Here is a 15,444-nt window from a genome sequence, read left to right as displayed (position 1 = left end):
TTTTCTGAGGCCTAGTGATCTTCAACATTTCCTTTAATAATTAAAATGAGTGTAAACTAATAAAGATTAACAATGAATCAGACCTAGATACATATATGATCACTGAGTCCAATCTTACATCATCTCATGGAATGTTACAATAAAAAAAATTAGATTGTTACAAAATTTGGTGATACAGAGCATTTTGGGCAAACTAAAACTAAAATTGAAAAGTACTTGGCATTATATAGCTGAAGTTAGATTATTTGAATGCTCAGTTTGAAATAAATAAGCTGAAGATAAGATTGTTAAATGTAATGATTATTTTAAGTAACAAAAATATGTAAATTAAAATAGTAATATGAATACAAAGCGATAGTAATGCAAGAGAGTACTGACAATCAAACCATGGTACGGGTGGGGCTTGAATTCGTAGCGAGTCGTAAAACTCACTTGCCACAAGTTGAAGCCCCACCCATACCATGGTTTGTTTGCAATTATGTCATTACAATTCTGTAATACTGACAGTTTTAGTGATAATAATCATTGAGGTAGAAATGTAGTGGTGACAATGGGTGTGTGAATTTTTTTTTTTTTTTTTTTTTTTTTTAAACAAGTTTGTCGTTTCCCACCGAGGCAGGGTGACCCCAAAAAGAAAGAAAATCCCCAAAAAGAAAATTCTTTCATCATTCAACACTTTCACCACACTCACACATTATCACTGCTTTTGCAGAGGTGCTCAGAATACAACAGTTTAGAAGCATATACGTATAAAGATACACAACATACCCCTCCAAACTGCCAATATCCCAAACCCCTCCTTTAAAGTGCAGGCATTGTACTTCAATGCTAAATGGAATCTGTAAATTTACATATCAGAAAAATTTACCAGTAAGAATAAATAATGCACATTTACCTGTTGTTTCATTGCCCTCCTTGACATAATCACACATTGGTCGTTTGTCCTCCCAGCTGTATTTCATGTCTGATCCACGGTACACTATCATGGAGTCCTCACTGGTGTCTGGTACATGCCGCCATGATGGCTGCCAATGAAACATTTTATTACGTTTACTAAGAATTATAAGGCTAGTTTTTAAACGAAGTCCAGCCATTCTATAAGAAAACTTTAAAATGCAGACAAAACAACTTCATATTACCTCCACATGATATGTATCTTCAGGGGTGTGTATTGTGGCTGTCATAATGCCATCTTCTAAATGTGCTGAAACTTCAGAGGCCTTTTCCCCAAACACCCGTCCTTCATAGAAGTTTTCATGGTCTGTAATCATCAGATGTCAGTGTTATTAACATGAAGCACAGCAATAAAAAAATTCATTTTCAAACCAAAGTAATCTAAGAATGCCACACTACATTCTTCTGAAACTCCATTATGTCCAATTAAACACCTTACAGGAATGGAAGATTCCTTGTCTAATTAGCTACAAATAAATTTACTAACTGATTTAAGATATGATATTAAGTGACACAGACAAAACAACATGTGTTAGGGTACCAGGTAAATTATTACTAAATTTACAGTGAAGACATGTGTGGGTGATTCAGCACTGCATATTAAAGGTGCAAGACATGATAGAAAATAAGAGGTGGTACTGAAGGAAGAACATTGACTGAGAGGATGGGGATTACAATTAATGCTATGGTAGAGGATCACCTCAGCAAGTATATACTGGCAGATATGTAGATGGAAATCAGAGGCGCTAAAAATACTAAATTTGAAAAAAAAAAATTAAATACTGTACAAGGAAATGCACAATAGGATTCCTTCCTTTCTTTAGTAATATATACAGGAGAAGGGGTTACTAGCCCCTTGCTCCCGGCATTTTAGTTGCCTCTTATGACACACATAACTTACGGAGGAAGAATTCTGTTCCACTTCCCCATGGAGACAATAGGATTTATTAACAAAATATGGAGTCTGAGTGAGTGGCCAGACACAAATGGCACTTCAATATGAATGTAGGGTAACTAAAGAAAAGTTACCAATAGAAATGAGAATACATTGTATGACTTAATATATTTGTTTTAAAGTAATACAGCATTTCCATAGATACCCAGTGTCTATGGAAATGCTATGGTTATCATCTGATATAATGATAACCACTTGGCTACCACAGAACAATTGGATGTCTTACATCGTAGAAAATTGCATAAAACATACAATTATTGCTTACCAACATGAATGACCTGTTCATTTCCAGCACCATCAACTGCATAAGCCTTGAACTGAGGGTGAAGAAGTCCCTTCCGAGGATTTAAAATCAACCGAAAATCTCTGAAATGCAAATAGTATAAATGAATGTCAATCTCCAGTGAACAGTTGCCACTTGTCTTGACAATTCTGTGTTAAAGCAAAGTAAAAAAGTAAGTACTACCAATCTTGTCTTGCTCTATAAACTATCAAAATTATTATCCCATTCCTATGATGTCTGTGACTTAAACAATGCCATGCCAGATAAAAATTACAAAATGCTTGTCAATAAAGTTAGGAATTCTTAACCTGTAAATAGCTTGTCAATAAAAATAAAGCTAGGGATCCTTAACCTACCCTTGTCAAACCCTGTGAAAAAAAAAACGAAAAAAAAAAACTTAAGTCATAGTTATACAAATCAGCAATTTCTTACCGTCCTAAAGCACTAAACTGCACTTCTTTAATTTTATTGAAACGATGAGTACTCTCTTTTGTCCCCCTCTTGACAATATGATGCTTGAATGCAGAAGAATCTATAAATTCATAGTAGCGAAGATTGGGATGATAAGGCCGAGGTTTAAAAAATCCTGTAAGAAAAATATAAATATAAATGTAAATGTGAAGGAAAACAGCCATAATAAACACAAACTAAAACATATCTCCTAAAGGATTATATATCCAGTACATAAATATCATCAAGCCAACAAAAAAATCTTGAATTTAGTGATATTAATAAAAAGAGAATCAGATACTACTGGTATAAGGTCACAATATTGGAGAAATGTATATTAAGAGAAGCAGTACTTGGAGGAAATTACTCATGCTTAGGAGGGAAAGAATTTGGCAAAGAGGAGGTTACATAGCAATGCTGCACTGCTATAACAAGTCTTACAAGCTATAGGAATTAAAATACAATATTCAAATAAATTCAGAATTTTTGCAGTAAAAATTCAAACATCAAGAAGCTTAAAAGCTGTTTCTGCTGACAAGGGGGCATCATTAAACCAAAGGAATTGGAATAGCCTAGCAAGTGATGTAGTGGAGGCAGGACCATACATAGCTTTAAGACAAGGTATGACAAAGCTCAGGAAGCAGAGAGAAAGAGAGGACCTAGTAGCGATCAGTGAAGAGGCAGGGCCAGGAGCTGAGTTTCGACCCCTGCAACCACAATTAAGTATAATTAAGTGAGTACAGTGTCTGGGGAAGGGATGGAAAGGGAGGCAAACAAGTTCAGTATAAGGAAAAGAATAGATCCAATGTCTGGGATGAAGAGTCTCTGTCATTAAGGACTCATATTTAAGATACACATCTCTCAATATATGCATCCTTCTTACAGGTAAAATGACTTTCAAATAAATAAATGGTTGATACTGGGTTCAGTGGTTCGAATTTTATTTTTATCATGTAAAGTCTAAAATATTAACTTGATTATGCAAGGTAAAGTTCGAGTATACCTGGAAGGTATACTCCAGACAGTTATACTTTTTGTCTATGGGAAGAAAGCTTTAGTTTGGGTAACTACAAAATAAACGTAACCCAACCTTATCTATTTTTTCCTATTTTTTCCCAATACACAAAAAGTATAACTTTCCATTGCACAGCCCACTTGATATTTGATAAGTTACACAGCAGTCTATCGCTAAAATTGTCCCCCTGAACTCAATATTAACCAAATAAAAGATATATCTACCAATCCCCGACCCAGGTCAATGGCCTCACATAAAGTTGGTTTGGAAAGAGTTATTTACCACAGAGAGAGGCAGTTTCTCGTACTGTTTTAATATATGATATACTTTACACGTCAGGCTTTCATATCTTACCACCGGTAATGTCCAGAGACCCGACTGCTGAGAAAGAACAGAGAAAAACTAACGCTAAAGGTCCCATTTTGACGTTCCACCTCTTTGTTTACATCTCTACCAACATGACTCATGCGCGTTCACATTTAATTTATTTATTTATTTATTTATTTGAATATGATACAGAGAAGTACAAAGGAATACAGTTATTAAGGTGCAACATGCCAAAGCCACTTGTATTATCATAATCATAATAATATTAATATTATCATAATCATGAGGAAGCGCTAAACCTGTAGGATTATACAGCGCCTGTGGTGGGGGATGGAAGGTATTCAGGCTTAAATCAGGGAACTGGAGCACAGATCCAATTCCCGAGATCAAGAGCCCCTCATCAGCGTCAAGGAACCCCCCTTGGGGTGGCGTTCACATTTAGAAATTAAAATAAAATAGTAGTAATAAAATTAAATAAAATAATAATCATAACAATCAAATCAAATAATAATCATAACAATCAAATCAAATAATAATAATAATTATTATTAAAAAGATAAAGACTTTATTTCTTTGCAAAGGTTACAATGTGTAATTACAGTACAAAGAAAGCCAGTATCATGCCGAGGCATTATTATTATTATTATTATTATTATTATTATTATTATTATTATTATTATTATTATCAGTGTTGTTGTTGTTATTGTATTTTCCAATAAAATACATTTAATACAATTCAATTCAATTCAATTCAAGTTTATTCTCTATAAGGGTTACAATGTGGGGTTTACAGGTTTTGGGTATTGTGTGGTTTACATCTTATAAAATACTAATTACAAAGGGGGCCACTAGGACACCTAGCCTGGCTAGGCATTTCGAGCAGACTTAGATTAATTCTTAACATTAAATCCTTACAGATTATGGTATTAAGGCTAAGTGACTACATCATAATTTGTGAGTTTAGCAATGTGAATGCTTTTGTTTTGGCACAATACAAAGTGTCTATATTGGAGTATCACAGGCAAACTTATGACTAGTTAGGATTTATTATTTTAAGATTAAGATTAGTATTTCTGGGTTTATAGTCAGTGGGTGAGTGAGTGTACTTGTGAACCACCAGGTGGTTATCATGTAGTTAATTGTCGGGGTGGATCAGGGAGATAAGATGTTTTCTAACTGTAGTTTTGAAAGTGATGAATGTGTCTGCAGTTCTAGAGTTTTCAGGTAGGGTGTTCCAGATTTTAGTTCCTTTGAAATACATTGAATTTTTGTAAAGGTTTAGTCGAACACGGGGAATGTTTGTGCCTGGTGTTATTCCTGTGGATCTTGTCACAACTATCAAGAAAGCATTTTAGGTTAAGGTTAATATTGAAATTTAAGGTCCTGTAGATATAGATTGCACAGTAGTAAGTGTGGATGTTCTGAACAGGGAGTAAGTTTAGATCTATGAAGAGTGGGGAAGGGGTGTTGCAGGGATGGGATTTAGTGATTATTCTTACTGCGGCTTTTTGTTGGGTTATTATTGGCTTTAGGTGTGTTGCTGCAGTTGAACCCCAAGCACAGATAGCATAGGTGAGGTATGGATATATAAGTGAATGGTATAAAACTATTACACCCGGTGGCCTGGTGACTAAAACTCTTCGCTTCACACCTGGAGTACCCGGGTTCGATTCCCGGCGGGGTGAAAACATTTCGACGTGTTTCTTTACACCTGTTGTCCTGTTAACCTAGCAGCAAATAGGTACCTGGGTATTAGTCGACTGGTGTGGGTCGCATCCTGGGGGACAAGATTGAGGACCACGATGGAAATAAGAGTCCTCGATGACGCACTGACTTTCTTAGGTTATCCTGGGTGGCTAACCCTCCAGGGTTAAAAATCCGAAGAAAATCTTATCTTGACACACGTGCAGTTTGGGTCAAAGTGGAGTTTAGGTCCTCAGAACTCACGCATTATATAATGTAAAATACAAGCATGTTATGTGTAACAATACATTTCTTTTGGAGTGAGCAGCACGTCAGGGCCAATCACAGCAACGTAAACAAAGACGCAACGTTCCCAAATCACAAGACATCAAGATACCAAAATGCTGCATTTGTCTTACTCATCTACTTGTTGGTACTGTATAGCATTAATGTAACTAGATATACGAGGTGCTATCAGAAAGTTCGTGGACTTGGTGCACTCTCCCTGGGTGAAATATGGGAGCAGCTTAGATCAGGGTGTGAAGTACAATCCCTGAAGTAGTGTGGCAAATTTCAGTCGTCATTCATTTTATTATGGTTTTGTCATATTATCAGTACATTGTTGTGATTATTTTGTGACATCAAATCTTTAAAAGCAAGAGCAGTGTGTGTGTGAAATTCTATTTCAAGTTAAAGATGATGAACGTTCTGGTCGTCTATCCCTTCAAGGAAGGTTCCTTGATGTTGGTGAGTGGCTCTTGATTTAGGGAATTGGATCTGTGCTCCAGTTCCCCGAATTAAGCCTGAATGCCTTCCACATCACATCCCCCCCAGGCGCTGTATAATCCTCCGGGTTTAGCGCTTCCCCCTTGATTATAATAATAATAATCTGGTCGTCTATCAATATCAAAAACAGATGCCAACATTAAAATAGCGAGGAATGCTATTCACGAAGATCGTCGTCAGGGTATACCGGACAGTGTAAGTGCTGTGGGAATTTCTTATGGGTTGTGTCAAAACTTTCTGAGTGAAAATTAGACATGAAGCGAATGGCTGCAAAATTTTTACCCCACTTGCTGACCCAAGACCAGAAAGAGCAACGTTTTCTGGGCAAAAACATAGCGTTCACCCCCCCACCCTCCCTACTTCCCAGCTCTAGCCCCTGTGACTTCTTTCTCTTCCCAAAAATAAAAATTGCACTCAAATGGTGACGTTTTAACGACGTAGAGATGTTAGTCTCCAGCAATAATTACGTGATTCTTTTCTGGTTTACTGTTTGCAGTTTATTGTTTGCTATGTAAGTTTTTAATAATACAAATAAATTATTTTCTAGTAAGATACATATAATACAAAATTTTTTTTTTTACATAGTAAGGTTCATTTTTATGCAAGACATAACATTAATAACTAACTTCATCAAAAGCATGACTTTCAAATAAAACAGTAGTTAAGTGGACTGTCATGGTGCATGTCAGTGAATTTAATTCAACACATGACAGCACTGAGTTGTATTCCAACACACTGGTGTGAAACTGTGTATTAGGGTACAGACAACTGGTCTGCTCCACTCATCTCTTCTGTACAGATTGTGGTCCTCCAGAGCAGAGCAGTCTGCTACTGAATGCGGTAAATGTCTCTCGTAGACAGCCATTGTAGAGAAGTTCCTTAATGCTGGTGAAGGGCCCTTGAATCGGGGAAATTAGAACTATCCTAGTCGACAGAACTGATATGAAATATTGTATACAACGTATGCAGATCTAGCTGACATCAGTGATAAACTATATAGAAAGCCCCTGGTTATGCATGCAGAGCATTTCGGGCAAATTAGGTCAATTTTGTCCCCAGGATACGACTCGCATCATTTGACTAACACCCAGGTGCCAATTTTATTGATAGGTGAACAGGGACAGCAGGTATCTTAAGGAAACACGTCCTAATGTTTCCACCCGTACCGGGGATCGAACGACGGACCTCAGTGTATGAGCTGAGTGCAGTAGCAATCGAGCTACGGGAAGATTCACAGCTGATCAAAGATAATGTTGAAGACAAGACACATCAATTGAAACCACAGATATGTGGGTGGAAGGTGATTCAGTCTGCATATCATGACTATTTAAAAGCAACAAAAAATAGTTTACCACTGGTTACTAAATTGTGAGTTTGCGAATATTTGCATGCTCAAATTGTCACATAAATTTTAATAATAAAAAAGATGTGTAGGTTTACCAAAATGAGAGGAAGGTGAGTGAATCCACGGCCACGTGTCGTGGTGAAGAGCTCTTGGTCCAGGGAATTAGTTGTCGTTCCCTTCCTCGAATCAGGGAATCTGTCTCATGTCCCACCATTATTGTACAAGAGAGCGGCCCATGTCCTCTCGCATGCTATCTCATTACTTTTTAACAAGTCACTAGAAACTAGCACCTTCCCGAAACTACTCAAGATGGCAAGGGTTACACCAATACATAAAGGTGGTGACCCTACAGACTTAAACAACTATAGGCCAATATCAAACTTACCATTGCTATCCAAAATCTTTGAGAAACTCGTGCACAGGAGACTATATTCATTTATAACGGCACAAAACATACTCAACCCCTGCCAATTTGGATTCAGGAAAAATAAAAGCACTAACGATGCAATCATAAAAATGCTAGATCTGCTTTACACAGCATTGGAAAATAAGGAATATCCACTAGGAATTTTTATTGACCTAAGAAAAGCTTTTGACACAGTAGACCACGGCATCCTACTCCACAAACTTGACCATTATGGTATAAGAGGCCATGCGCTTGCATATTTCAAATCTTACCTTACTAATAGGTATCAGTATGTCACCATTAAAGACACAGCATCAACAACACAGCCACTTGATACTGGAGTTCCGCAGGGAAGTGTCCTTGGTCCCCTGCTCTTCCTCATATACATCAATGATCTTCCAAACGTATCTCAACACCTGAACCCCATTCTCTTTGCTGACGACACGACTTATGTCATCTCTCACCCTAATCTTGCCACCCTCAACACCATTGTTAATGAGGAGCTGATCAAAATATCGACTTGGATGACAGCCAATAAACTTACGCTTAACACTGACAAAACCTACTACATTATGTTTGGTAGCAGAGCAGGAGATGCGCAAATTAACATTAAGATCGACAACACTTTAATTGCCAGGCATAATGAGGGCAAATTCCTAGGCCTATACCTCGACAACAACCTGAACTTCAGCACCCATATCCAACACATAACCAAAAAAGTATCCAAAACGGTTGGGATCCTCTCCAAGATACGATACTACGTGCCGCAAAATGCCCTTCTCACACTATACCACTCACTTATTTATCCATACCTCACCTATGCTATTTGTGCTTGGGGATCAACTGCAGCAACACACCTAAAGCCAATAATAACCCAACAAAAAGCCGCAGTAAGAATAATCACTAAATCCCATCCCTGGCAACACCCCCCCCCCACTCTTCATAGATCTAAACTTACTCCCTGTTCAGTACATCCACACTTACTACTGTGCAGTCTACATCTACAGGACCTTAAATTCCAATATTAACCTTGACCTAAAACGCTTTCTTGATAGTTGCGACAGAACCCACAGGCACAATACCAGACACAAACATCTCTGACATTCCCCGTGTCCGACTAAACCTTTACAAAAATTCAATGTATGTCAAAGGCCCTAAAATCTGGAACACCCTACCTGAAAATTCTAAAACTGCAGACACATTCATCACCTTCAAAACTACCATCAGAAAACATCTCCCTGATACACCCTGTCAACTAATTACACGAATACCACCTGGTGGTTAACACTTACACTCACTCACCCATTTGACCATAAACAGAAATATCAATCTCAATCTCAAAATAATGAATCTTAACTAGTCATAAGTTGGCCTGTGATACTCCAATACTGAAACTATGTATAGTGCCAAATCAAAAGCATTCACATTGCTAAACTCACAAACTAGTATTTAGTCACTTAGCCATAATACCAACTTACCTCATAATTTTGTAATATTTTAAACAAGATTTAATTTAAGTCTGCCCGAAATGCCTAGCCATGCTAGGTGTTCTAGTGGTACACTCTGTAATTATTATTTTACTACATGTAAACAATACAATAACCAAATTCTGTAAACTCAGCATTGTAATCCTTATAGAGAATAAACTTTGAATTTGAATTTGAATCAAACCTGATTACCGCACCCCCTCCACCCCTCTGATTCCCAGGCGCTGTATGACCCTTACGGGTTTACAGTTTCCTCCCGTAGATTAATAAAAAGCAGCAGCAACAAAAAGCAGACAACAAAGAAAAAAAACGACAACATCAGCAACTATATACTTCACTTGTATTCTTCATTGTTCCTGCAGTGCCCCGTGAGCCCCAGCAAGCAGTGGGTGGTACTGCTACGTGACAGCAACACTCATCTTACCCACGTCCTTAAATTCTACTGAACAGGGTATTCACATTAAGAGGTTTATATCTCTCTGTATATACACACTTCAACGTGTGTTTGACCTTGGGTAGAGGTGACCGACAGCTTTAATGACTCGTGCAGTCGATAATTTCAAGCAACACGTGCGGTAAGTTTGTCCTCTGCTACCTAGTAGCACTTGACCTTCGCCCAATGCATACTTCACTGACTGCGTTATGGAATATATTTTCGATGTGTATGCATATTGTGTTATTATGTAGGCGCTAGTGGGTGGCCCGTCCGTCCCTCACTCACCGGACGGGAGAATCGAGCCTTTAAAATGGAAAATGATGAGTGTAATGTGGCCTGGTGGCTAAAGCTCCCGCTTCACACACGGAGGGCCCAGGTTCGATTCCCGGCGGGTGGAAACATTTCGACACGTTTCCTTACACCTGTTGTCCTGTTCACCTAGCAGCAAATAGGTACCAGGGTGTTAGTCGACTGGTGTGGGTCGCATCCTGGGGGACAAGATTAAGGACCCCAATGGAAATAAGTTAGACAGTCCTCGATGACGCACTGACTTTCTTGGGTTATCCTGGGTGGCTAACCCTCCGGGGTTAAAAATCCGAACGAAATCTTATCTTACATGCATAGGGAATTTGCACTGACCTTGTATGCCTAAGTTTAAATACGTGTTGACCTTGCGTTTAGTAGGTACCTGGGTGTTAGGCTACTGTCGTAGGTAGCATCTTGGGGAATGGAGTCAAAGGACTGCAGTGAACGTAAGCCACACTGAATTAATAATAACATTAAAGTCTTGTTCTCTAGGTGCTGAAATAAAAAACAATGGTTGGTTTCAATTATACACACCACATCTTAGAATTGATCAAGACATTTTTGTATAATTCAGGACATTTAGTTGATAAATTAGACACATGTGCAACTCTTGGGTATCTTTATTGAGGAATCGTTTCGCCACACAGTGGCTTCATCAGTCCATACAAAGGAAATCGTGAAGAGCAGGAGGAGAATGAGGTAATCAGTCCCTCAACCTTGAGTCGATGTGGTCAGTTGAGGGACTGCTCTTCACGATTTTCCTTTGTATGGACTGATGAAGCCACTGTGTGGCGAAACGTTTCCTCAATAAAGATACCCAAGAGTTGCACATGTGTCTAATTTATCAACGAGTCGGTTCTCTGAACCATTCATCTACAGGACATTTAGTAAAAAAAAAAAGTTTCTCCACGAATTGCTACTTTAGTCCTAATACAGAGTAAATTAAAATATGGTATTGTATGTGCATGCATGGTGTACAATACCGACAAGAGGAAGAATTAGACACGTGCAACGTCTGGGTATCTATTGTAGACGTTTTCCCATTCAGTGGCTGAGGGATTGATTACCTCGTCTTTTGTATATAGTCTTCCTGTTATGTCCTTGAATTTGCATTGATAAAGCCTGGATGGCGAAACGTCTACAAGATATCCAGATATTGCACATGTTTCTAACTTTTCATGATGTATAGTGGAGAGAACAGGTGGGTGGTAGCGAGGGAAGGAAGCCATGAGGTGGTAACTGCAGTGATGATTACAGAGCTCTTTGTGAAAGTCACTCAGTGTTCGTATCAATTAAAAAATGAGTAGTAATGATAAACGACACAAAGATAAACTCAATAAACTATAGGAAGCTGCGTACGTGATTATAAAACCCACAACACGAGAGGCAGGAGATGCACAAAGTTGCAGTAAAATATCCCCTCAAGGAAGGTTCCTTGATGTTGGTGAGGGGCTCTTGATTTAGGGAATTGGATCTGTGCTCCAGGTCCCCGAATTAAGCCTGAATGCCTTCCACATCCCCCCCCCAGGCGCTGTATAATCCTCCGGGTTTAGCGCTTCCCCCTTGATTATAATAATAATAATAATAATGCAGTAAAATACTTAAAGCATATAAATGTCTTGCATAAATTACCTACTGTGATTTTCAAACATAAGTTTAATTACTAACCTCTCACAGGGCTAAAGTCATATTTTTTGACTGTATTGGGTTATTCCATTCCAGTTTAAATTAATACAATGCACTATGGATGTATGGCTATACAAACTACATTCCCTAAAAAAATATAAAAAAATTAACTTCTAATAATAAAACCATGTGTAGATTGATTTTTAATATAATTTGATTAAATTAAGCCAAGGCGTAAAATTCCCTCAAATATATTTCACTTAATTTATCACAAGAAGTAAATAAACTGGCCAATAATTTATCTATTAACACGTAAATATGGTGTATGAGGGCCTGTAAATATGATGTGAGAGCCTGTAAATATGGTGTATGAGGGCCTGTAAATATGGTGTATGAGGGCCTGTAAATATGGTGTATGAGGGCCTGTAAATATGATTATGAGAGCCTGTAAATATGGTGTATGAGGGCCTGTAAATATGATGTGAGCCTGTAAATATGGTGTATGAGGGCCTGTAAATATGATGTATGAGGGCCTGTAAATATGATGTATGAGAGCCTGTAAATATGATGTATGAGAGCCTGTAAATATGGTGTATGAGGGCCTGTAAATATGATGTATGAGAGCCTGTAAATATGATGTATGAGGGCCTGTAAGTATGTATGAGGGCCTATAAATATCTAAGAGGGCCTGTAAATATAATGTATAAGGGCCTGTAAATATAATGTATGAGGGCCTGTAAATATGGTGTATGAGAGCCTGTAAATATGGTGTATGAAGGCCTGTAAATATGGTGTATGAGAGCCTGTAAATATGGTGTAATGAGAGCCTGTAAATATGGTGTATGAAGGCCTGTAAATATGATGTATGAGAGCCTGTAAATATGGTGTATGAGGACCTGTAAATATGGTGTATGAGGCCCTGTAAATATGATATATGAAGGCCTGTAAATATCGAAGGACCTGTAAATATGATGTATGAGGGCCTGTAAATATGACGTATGAGGATCTATAAATATGTATGAGGGTCTGTAAATATGTATGAGGATCTGGCAATATGTATGATGGCCGGCGAAGGTGATGTATGAGACTTGTAAATATGGTGTATGAGGCTTGTAATTATGTGTATGAAGCTTGTAAATATGGTGTATGAGGCTTGTAAATATGATGTATGAAGCTTGTAAATATGAATGTATAAGGCTTGTAAATATGGTATACGAAGCTAGTAAATATGGTGTATGAAGCTCGTATATATGGTGTATGAGGGTTGTATATGTGGTGTATGAGGCTTGCAAATATGATGCATGAGGCTTGTAAATATGATGCATGAGGCTTGTAAATATGATGTATGAGGCTTGTAAATATGTATGAAGCTTGTATATATGGTGTATGAGGCTTGTAAATATGATGCATGAGGCTTGTAAATATGGTGTATGAAACTAAATATGATGTATGAGGCTTGTAAATATGATGCATGAGGCTTGTAAATATGTTGTATGAGACTAAATATGATGTATGAGGCTTGTAAATATGGTGTATGAGGCTTTTAAAAATGATGCATGAGGCTTGTAAATATAGTTCATTAGGACCTGTAAATATTCATCAACCCAGAAATGGTTAAAAATAGATATCATGGGTTGACATTCATAAGGGGGAGTAGCGCTAAGCTCGTAGGGGGAGGGGGGCCATATAATCCACGGGGAAGAAATGGTAATTATTCAGGCTCGAGCCAAGGAAAGAGAGATCAGATCCAAGTCCTTGGATCAAGAGTCGCTGGCTGGCATCATAGCCCCTCCCTTCCATCCCGCTTTACTCAATCTGCGCGCGCACCTTAGTTGCATTATCGATTTCCTCGGCCAGTTGCTTACTGTCATTATATGTTTTATTTATGGTCACGTAGCTATATACTGGGATATATAATTGCCATTGTTGGTATATACACAGCTAATATTAAAAATTTGTGGCGGAACATGGGTAGTGTTTTTTTATGCGGGTATATGCTAGGTGGGTGTGGCTACCATTGAACTTTATCAGTCACGATGTGTCATAGCTTATCTGACGGTGGGAAAGCTGCGTAATATTGAAAACTGAAGCTTATGCAATCTTTAGGACGCCATTTTGGCAAGGGGATGAAGGTATAAAGGCCAAACTATCGTACTGATGGACAACGTTCAAAGTCACCTTGAATTTGACCTTGGCTGCCATCCTGCTGCCAGCCTAACACACAAGCAGACAGACATAGAGTGTCTCAGTGAGCACACGTGTGTTATCTCTCCTCCACGCACCTACACCAGGTAAGGTGATCTTAGTACTTCAACCATCTTAGGATGCTGCATCTTAGCCGTGATAAAACAACGACTTACACATCTGATATACCTTTGACTTACAAGGGATAATTGTCGTTGACCTATATATCTAGTCAGGGATGTGAAGGGCACGGCTTATTCGGGTCTCTTATTGGCACTATGAATGTCTGGTCACCCATCCATGTACTGCCAGATTTAACAGTGTTTAGCTTCACAGACGTTACCATTAAGAGTGCAGCGCTGTATAGCCCTTGTGGCTTAGCGCTTCTTTTTGATTATAATAATAACAATACCATTAAGAGTGCCCAAGTGAGGTTATTATTCGAGAATAATTTAAGCTTATGTTGCCTACGAGGGTCAAGGCCGTAATCCAGCTAGACATATATAAGAATATCGCAGCCTGTAAGCATATACGTATGCTCTTACGCATCTCTTGTGATGCTCTGAGAGGAGATGCCCTGGCTTGTTTATTGTAAGCTCAATTCAGATTAAGTTTACATTTATTTTGCAAACTTCTGTTCTAATTTTCTACAGTATTTGTATTAAGTATCATGTTTTGATACATTAACCAAATATAATTTAGGATAATCCAACAAGGCCAAATACTTTTATTAATTTTCACTGTATTTCTGCTATGGTTAAATAACACCAGTCATCATTAGCTCATGCACTAAGAATTATAATATAAAGTAATCGTAGTTTTAACTCCATTACTGTCCTCAATTAAGTCTTCATAAGTTTCTGACCATACACTACATGCTGATAATAAACATGGGCTTAATGAAAGCATTATAGAAATTTAAAACCAATTCAATTATACTATATATATATATATATATATATATATATATATATATATATATATATATATATATATATATATATATATATATATATATATATATATATATATATATATATATATGATTTTAATAGGATTTACTTTCAATTAAGAGACCTACAGCCTCTAGGTGTCTATATCTTAGCATCCCTAAATTAACTTCCTGGTGCCTTTCCATACTGCCATGCTGGCAACACTATGGAAAAGTTGCCATAATATATTTTTTCACTGAGCCTCTCAG

At 37.7% G+C, this 15,444-nt stretch overlaps 2 protein-coding genes across 6 annotated transcripts in view; one reads left to right on the top strand and one right to left on the bottom strand.

Moving 5' to 3' along the window:
* The window catches only part of Tace (ADAM 17-like protease Tace), a 55,538-nt gene extending 45,307 nt beyond the window's left edge, over nt 1–10,231 (bottom strand). The window contains exons 1-5 of one of the 3 annotated variants that reach the window (XM_053787531.2): nt 10,030–10,231; nt 2,625–2,778; nt 2,175–2,275; nt 1,140–1,261; nt 896–1,025 (exon numbers count right to left, since the gene is read on the bottom strand). In XM_053787531.2, coding sequence (XP_053643506.2) covers nt 896–1,025; nt 1,140–1,261; nt 2,175–2,275; nt 2,625–2,778; nt 10,030–10,042 — 520 coding nt within the window. In that variant the 5' untranslated portion in view covers nt 10,043–10,231. Of the gene's footprint in view, nt 1–895; nt 1,026–1,139; nt 1,262–2,174; nt 2,276–2,624; nt 2,779–4,011; nt 4,269–10,029 lie in introns of those variants that run through there. The other 2 variants (XM_053787529.2, XM_053787532.2) reach the window with 2 other exon arrangements.
* A 3,893-nt stretch (nt 10,232–14,124) lies between these two features.
* The window catches only part of Ldh (Lactate dehydrogenase), a 43,541-nt gene continuing 42,221 nt past the window's right edge, over nt 14,125–15,444 (top strand). Inside the window, exon 1 of one of the 3 annotated variants that reach the window (XM_053787537.2) lies at nt 14,125–14,350. The gene's annotated coding sequence lies outside the window, so the exon portion shown is untranslated. The remainder of the gene's footprint in view (nt 14,351–15,444) is intronic. The other 2 variants (XM_053787539.2, XM_053787538.2) reach the window with 2 other exon arrangements.

This window comes from Cherax quadricarinatus, chromosome 39 (assembly GCF_038502225.1).
Source record: "Cherax quadricarinatus isolate ZL_2023a chromosome 39, ASM3850222v1, whole genome shotgun sequence".
NCBI lineage: Eukaryota > Metazoa > Arthropoda > Malacostraca > Decapoda > Parastacidae > Cherax > Cherax quadricarinatus.
The sequence above is the reverse complement of the archived record's forward strand: the minus strand, read 5'-3'. Positions and strand labels throughout refer to the sequence as shown.